The sequence below is a fragment of the Galeopterus variegatus genome, unplaced genomic scaffold, assembly GCF_000696425.1.
Source record: "Galeopterus variegatus unplaced genomic scaffold, G_variegatus-3.0.2 Scaffold1244, whole genome shotgun sequence".
NCBI lineage: Eukaryota > Metazoa > Chordata > Mammalia > Dermoptera > Cynocephalidae > Galeopterus > Galeopterus variegatus.
In genome coordinates this window covers 117,575-124,848 of record NW_007727355.1, presented here as the reverse complement: position 1 = coordinate 124,848, position 7,274 = coordinate 117,575, and the positions used below count along the sequence as shown (strand labels likewise).

Sequence of the window (7,274 nt, the reverse complement as noted above, 5' to 3'; positions counted from 1 at the left end):
GCAACCCTCAGTGTCGCGCCCGTACCGGACCAGGACCGGCAACGGGATCGCAACCCTCGGTGTTGCGCCCGCACCTCGCTCAGCCAGTGAGCGGCCGGTCTGTATGTGGGATCCGAACCCTCGGCGGGAGCGCTGCTGCGCTCCCAAGCGGCGCACTGTAGCAGTGCAACACCGGGCCGGCCCCTTCTGCTCACAACCTTTGATGGCTTCCTATTGCACTTAGGATAAGCCCAAGTCCTCACCTTTATTTCTTACTCACTCTTCTGCCCTAACCTGTTCAGCCACTTGAGACCTCTACTCCTCCAACAGGCCAAATTCATTCCTGCCTCAGGACCTCTGCACTTGCTGTGTTCTCTGCCTTGCTCTCACTTCCTCCTGATACTATGTTTGACTCGAGGCTCCAATGCCACCTCCTCAGAGGCATTCCTCAACCCTCTGCCTGCCCATTGTTCCTTTCTATTACAAATCCTGGCTTACGATCTCCTGAGAACTTATCAGGAGCTGAAATGATCTTATTTGCTGGCTGACTGACTGCTTTGATCACTGGAATGGGTGCTCCAGAAAGGCGGGCATTGCGGTGGTCACATTCAATGCCATATCTGCAGTAATCAGCACCGTGCCCAGCTCACAGGGAATGCTCAGTAAACAGTGCCTAAGTGAATGAGTGAAGGGACCCATGAAGGGACAAGTGAATGAGTGAATGAATGAACAAATGAATGAATGAGCAATGGTTGTCTAGACGCTGGGTGCCAGGAAGAGCAGGTATAGTTGGCAGGTCCAGAGTATCTTAGATCAGAACCAGCTACACAATTTGTGGGATCCAGTACAAAATAAAAATGTGGGGTCCCCTGGATTAAGCATTTCAAGACAGTGGCAGTAGGACCAACCAAGCGCAGGATCCTCCTGAGTGTGCAGACCCTTTGTAACTGCATAGATCGCATGCCCATGAAGCTGGTCCAGTCTTAGACACAAAGATTTTGTGGGATGGGGGGGGTGCTTCTGGGATATCTAGGGCTGTGTTTATTGGGAGGACCTGGTGATCCCACCAGGAGGAGATAGAAGCAATGAATGAGTTCTCTGGAAGAGAAAGAGCAAAAACTCCCTACTCCTGCCTCTGTTGTAAGGGCTGCAGGATGGTGGTCACAGCGTATGGTTTTATGGTGACAGCATATGATCGGTGGGCAGGCACTGAAAAAGGCATTGGCCCGGAGACAGAGACCAGGTCTGATACATGCTTTGGGACAGCCGGGCATCTTTGAGGCTCACCTTTGCCTGCTGTCCTGATTTGGGGAGCTAGAGTTGTCCCTGACTTTCAGGTGATCTGGGAAGGCTGAGCAAATTGGATGCTCTCCCAGTGGTAAGTGAAGGAGAGGGGAGTCCAATGCAGAGGGATTGCCCAGGATTCCAAGGCCCATGGTGTTTCTCCACCTCATGATTATCCTGCCCTAGCTATGGGAGTTCCACTGAGTCAGTCCCAGGGGAAGGGGTGTCCTGTGGGCAAATCCCAAAGGGGAGAAGATGGGAGGGAGAGGGGTGGGCTGCCCACAGACCTCATAGACAGCCAGGTCGATGCCCGCGTAGGGGATGATGCCCAGCACATTGGGCAGGTAGCCGCGGTAGAAGGCGCGGGGCCCCTCCTGCTCCAGGATCCGTCTTGCACAGTCCAGCAGCCCCTGATACTGGCCAGTCAGGCGTAGGGTCAGTCGTGTCTTCAGCACCTGGGGAGAAGCTGGTTATACCTGGAAAAGCTGTCTCCAAAGTCACTACATCTGGGAATGAAGACACCTGGAAATAGCTACTCCTGGAAGCAGATATCCTGAGAATCACTGAATTTTAAAAACCACTTATTTGAGAATCTTCTACTATCCCAAATCTCTGTATCTAGAAATAGTTACACCTGCCACAGTGGCATGGGGCAGCCACTGCTGAATGTCTCCCAATATCTTATTCCCTTCTTCCTTAATAATAGAAATGAATTTTCAGCAAGTGCACAACCATTAGAAAAAATAAAGACTACATTTCCTGGCTTCCCTGGGTGTGTGGCCATGTCACTCAGTCCTAGCCAATGAAACAGGACAAAAAAGAGGTTTGTGTGACTTTCAGAAAGCATCCTCAAAGGTGGAGAAATGTTTCCTCCTTTGTTGCTTCTTCCTTTTTGGCTGGGATGTGGAATGTGATGACCGGAGCACAAGCAGCCATGTTGGTCTATGAGGCAGACACTACACTCTGGGATGGTGGACCAGTAAGACAGACAGAAGGAACCTGGGTTTCTGACATAGTGAGGCCACCATCCCAGCTCTGAACTGCTCATCTCCAGACTTCATTTATGTGGTTTGAGTTTTCCATCACTTTCAGAATCCTAAATGTATATTGTACAACCTGAAATCTGAAATGATTTCTCTGAAAACAGCACCACCTAGAAATGATTCCCCTGGGAATATGCCTCCTATCCTTTGAAAAGGTATATCCATAAATGGCTGGCTCCCATGACTTCCGTCCAAACAGTTGTAACCAACACTACTGTCCCCAGAAGTTGTATCACAAATTGTAATAACCAGACAGGCTCCACATGAAACAGCCTTGCTCCAATGAGCTGCAGTCTGAATCAGGGAGAAGTGAAGTTACAATCCCAATGCATATCGGGGAATGTGGAGTGGAATGGTTACAGCAGGCCTCCCACCCGGCAATGGGGTCTCTGCCAGGCCCCCTCCTTCTTACCTCCATGGGGTAAATGATGGTTTGGGCTGTGGCACCAGCCAGGGAGCCAGCCACAAAGCGCTCCTGCACATGCAGTGTCTCCTGTTGTCCACGGATGGCCCGCTTGATCTGAGGGTGGGAGACACAGGGCTGGGTAGGACCTCAGGGGTTGAGAGTTCTGTGCATGCCACTGTTCTAGCTTGCACAGAACTGGCCTGCTGTGTGCATTGTGTTGGGGAGCAGATGCCCACTCCAGGGACCCACATACATCCCCCATCCCCAAGCTAATCCCAGAAGTCCCAGGCTTCCTCACACCAAGCACACCCCTCCCCACACTCTCCTTCACCTGTTCATAGGCCATGAACTTGATAGCCGACTCAGGTGCAATCTTGAGCACGTTGATACCGTTGCCACGCCACAGGGAGCAGATACCCCCCTCACGGATCATGCTCTGTAGGCCCCCCAAGATGTTCAGTCGGTTGGTCTTTGAGGCATGAACCTGACCAGGGAGACGAGGCAGTTTTTTTTTTTTTTCCTTTTTGTCTTTTTCCGTGTCCGGCAACAGATCGCAACCCTCAGTGTCGCCCCCGTACCGTACCGGGACCGGCAACGGGATCGCAGCCCTTGGTGATGCTCCCGCGCCTCGCTCAGCCAGTGAGCGGGAACCGGTCTGTATGTGGGATCCGAACCCTCGGTGGGAGCGCCGCTGCGCTTCCCAAGCGGCGCACTATAGCAGTGCGCCACCGGGCCGGCCCTGACGAGGCAGTTTTGCAGTCCCCTTCCAGGTCCCTGGCCTGGGGGAGAGGGTTGGTCTCTCCAGGGCCCCTCACCTGCATGAAGACCTTGAGGCGGTCCAGAGGGGCCGTGCCTGTCCGCGACACAGCACCCGCCACTGCACCAGCCACCAGCTGCTTCCACCACATGCCTGTCAGCTTCTCTTGCTTTGAGAACTCATCTGGCACAGTCAGACATTCGCCAATGTCCAGGACCTGGGGATGCAGGGATTGGAGGTGCCATGCCACAGCAGGGGCAGGGAGTTAGGACTCAATTCTAAAGGACACCCCAGAGAGTCTGCCAATGGATCTTGATGGACAGTCCAGGAGATCCCTCTCGGATCCTACCAGATGCCACCAAAACATCCAACCCAGCAGTTTCCCTGTAAGATTCTAAGATACTTCTTGGAAACCTCCACCAAATCCCACCAAAGGATCCTACACAAGCATCTGCCACATAAAGATCCCTCTAGAGCTAATCAGATCCCTCTGAAAGATCCCACTCAAGGGTCTCCAATATAAGGATTTCAGAAGATCTCTCTAGGGCCACACAAGGTCCTACTGGGAACCTACCATATAAGGACCTCAGCTGATCCCTGCAGGGGCCTCACCACATCTCACTGGGATCTCCTCCCCAGGGAGCCCCCCACATCATCTCCCTTCTATAGAATTACCAACCAAGGCCCCTTGGATCCTCTGGGGTGGGAGTCTCTGGATCTCCTGAGAGGATCTCACCAGATCCCACAAATGGATCCCCTCCAGATGCCATCAAATCCTACCAGAAGCATCGCTCAGGGATTCCCACCCAGAAACCGGGGATCTAGAGCAAACACCCTCTTCCAGTGGATCCCATTGGACCTCCTGAAGACACTGGCCTTTAACTTTTCTGTCCAGCAGCAGAATCCATTATTCAGCAGAAGAGGAGCTGTGTGGGCTGAGGGGGTGAGGCCTGGTACCTCGTCTGGTGAGCTCTTTCTTCCCTGTACCCCCAACCTCCACAAGCTGCCCCTAGAAGCCCCCAAGTAAATTTGAAGGGCTCCAATCAGATATCAGAGATGTCCCAAATGTCTCCCCAGGCCCCTGAACCCTAAATAAAGAGAGAAACAGAGCCCCATCCCTTGGCTGCCTCCAGTACCTTCTCCTTCTAGAGTCCTGGCCAGCACTTCCAAGCCCTGGAGAGACCAGAGCAAGCCTCCACTCTCCTCCCCGCTACACCCCCAGAGAAGAGGGACCAGCCTCCAGGCTGGGAAAACCACTCCCACCTCACCGTGGAATGCTTCCAGAAATAGAGTACATCTTCCACGTTTTCCAGAGAATGCAGCAGGAAGTGGTCACGCCATTCCTGCCAGTCGATGGTCATTGTGCCGTCACGGTCCATGCTGGGGTGGGGGTGGTGGAGGGGGCACAGTCTCAGTGCCTGGGGCTGGGGGAAGGTTCTGCTGGGTTTTGCAGGTTTGGGGGTAGAGTGAGCTCCTAAGTACTGAGAGATTGCCACATGTCTAGGACTGTTCTAGGCCCATCCCATGGACTGTCCCATGTTGACTCATCATGCCAACCCTATCGGGGAGATGGTATTATTAGCATCATTTTACATAGGGGGAAACTGAGGCTCAGAGAGGTGAAGTGACAGCCCAAGATCTGCCTGACTTCAATGCCCAACTTCTCAGCTCCACCCTCTTTGGAACTGGGTCTGGGGCCCAGAAGATCGAGGTGGCTGAAGGGTCATGGTGACCTGAGTTACCTGGGATTCTGGGCCCCCAGTGACTTACCTGTGCAGAATTTTCTCTGCCTGTTCCAGAGAGATGGAAATGCCCAGAGCTCGAAAACTCTGTTGGATCTCAGAGACATCAATATGACCTGGAGAAGGGGTCCAAGGTGGGGAAGGGTGTGTGTGTGGGACCCTGGGGGACCCTGGGACAAAGGATCAGGAGAGCTTGGAATGGGAATGGTCTAGGAAGACCAGGGAATCCAGAAACCCAGGGTAAAGTTTGCAGCAGGGTTGAAGGGGTGGGGCATCCCTGACCCATTGGGATCAGAGAGGTGGAACTGGGCAATATTAGTGTGGGGGGGTCCTCAGTTCCACAAATGAATGAATGAATCCAGGGGTAATTATAGGGCTTTCTACAACACGGGATCAAGAAACAACATTCGGAACCCAGAAGGTGCTAAGGGGGTGGGTGTCTTTGTCTTATAGGGACTCTAGGAGCAATATCGAGGATCTTCGTCCGTGAGAAAAATCTAAGGGTAGTAATAGGGCTCCAGCCCCAGAAGGGAAAAGGAGGTGGGATGGGCTGGCTGGGCCTCGAACCACCTAGCTGGGGGTGAGGAGAGCTCCCAAAATAGCCTATGAATCATCGGGAGAAGGGGCCCCTCCCCCGTCATCCCAGAGCTGCCAGTTCTAACCCATTGGCATCTCCAGGGCCCCCACAGCCGCATCCCCTGGCCCGCGGGCTGGCCTTACCATCCTGATTCCGGTCAAGACTGTGGAACATGAGCAACAGACGCTGTTCCCGCTCCTGCAGATAGCGGCTAAACTCCTCCAGGTCAAGCCCGCCATCCAGGTCAGCGTCACCCTCAGGGGAGATGCCCTGGCAGTGGGAAGGGGACAAAAGGGGAGCTCCAGGAGGCCGCTCCCCGATCCGGAGTAGGTACCACCTGTCTTATGCCTCAGGAACCTAGGGCCTCCTGTGTCTTGAGGAAGGGGACAGGGGACATCATCCCCCTCCCCCAATGAGCTCACTTCTCAGCAAGATGCCCAGGCCATGATAGCTATATGAGGTGGGTGATGGTAGTCCAATTTTCCTGGTGAGCAAACTGAGGTTCTACAAGGTCAAAGAACTCATTCAAGGTCACAGAGCTGGCAAGTGGTAACCTTGGGGTCTTGTCACTAAAGCCTGTGCTCCCAGCTGCCTGTTATAAAAACCTGTCCACATGGCAGTCTAAAAGAACTCCCTTAAGAGACAGCCCTGGGCAACGTGGGGCAGGAGAGATCCAAGCTGAACAGCCTTGGGATCTCTTATTCCCATCTGGAAAGTGGGTGGTTGGATGGGGATCTCAAGGATGCTGTGGAGACACTTCAGGGGCATCTGGGGCTACAGGTGTGGGCGACACCTGCAAGGCGGGGGAGCGGAGCAAATTCTTGCCTTGACAGGTGCATCTCCAGCTGAGTGTGGCCTCAGATAGAATTGGGGCCCTGGCTGGGGCAATGAGCCAGGCCCAGGAGAGGGCAGGGGAGGGCATGTAAACACAGAGGCTGGGGCAACTGGCCGGGAGGGCAATAGGTGACCTGAGGAGGGTGGAAGGGTGTGTCTCCTGGAGGTGGAAACGGGATGTCTTGAACGGTGCAGAGTCTAGAGGAAGGTGTGTCCCGGGCAATGGGCAGGAAAGCGCCCCACTTTATTCCCTGGCAGAGACATCCCCATCCCCGGGGTGACTGGGTTTGGCAGCCAAACTGCAGACCTAGGGACTCGGCGGCCCTGAATTCGGCGCCAGACACGAGTGGGCAGGGGGCGGGGGACAGAGACACAGGTCCTGGAGACCAGCCACAGGTAAGTCCCAGGCGGCTCCGGCCGCCCCATTCAGAGGCTCGGGTCACCCGGCCCGGGCGGGGCCCCAGCGCGGCGGGCGAGGAGGGGGTCCGGGCGGGGGTACCTGTTGGGCACCGCGGTCTGGGTCGCCTCCGCCCAGCCTGGCCAGCCCCTGGCGCAACTCGTGCACGTCCACTCGGCCATCCTTGTTACTGTCCAGCTCCTCGAAGAGGCGACTCCAGCGTTGCCGCCGCTCCGCGTCGCCCGGGCCCCCCTG

At 54.9% G+C, this 7,274-nt stretch overlaps 1 protein-coding gene across 3 annotated transcripts in view; it reads right to left on the bottom strand.

The window, feature by feature from the left end:
- Positions 1–7,267, bottom strand: part of SLC25A23 (solute carrier family 25 (mitochondrial carrier; phosphate carrier), member 23) — a 13,013-nt gene extending 5,746 nt beyond the window's left edge. The window contains exons 1-8 of one of the 3 annotated variants that reach the window (XM_008575826.1): positions 7,122–7,267; positions 5,932–6,058; positions 5,240–5,327; positions 4,738–4,849; positions 3,528–3,686; positions 3,044–3,196; positions 2,719–2,826; positions 1,551–1,718 (exon numbers count right to left, since the gene is read on the bottom strand). In XM_008575826.1, the coding sequence (XP_008574048.1) occupies positions 1,551–1,718; positions 2,719–2,826; positions 3,044–3,196; positions 3,528–3,686; positions 4,738–4,849; positions 5,240–5,327; positions 5,932–5,962 (819 nt within the window). In that variant the 5' untranslated portion in view covers positions 5,963–6,058; positions 7,122–7,267. Of the gene's footprint in view, positions 1–1,550; positions 1,719–2,718; positions 2,827–3,043; positions 3,197–3,527; positions 4,111–4,737; positions 4,850–5,239; positions 5,328–5,931; positions 6,059–7,121 lie in introns of those variants that run through there. The other 2 variants (XM_008575824.1, XM_008575825.1) reach the window with 2 other exon arrangements.
- Between the last annotated feature and the right edge of the window lie 7 nt (positions 7,268–7,274).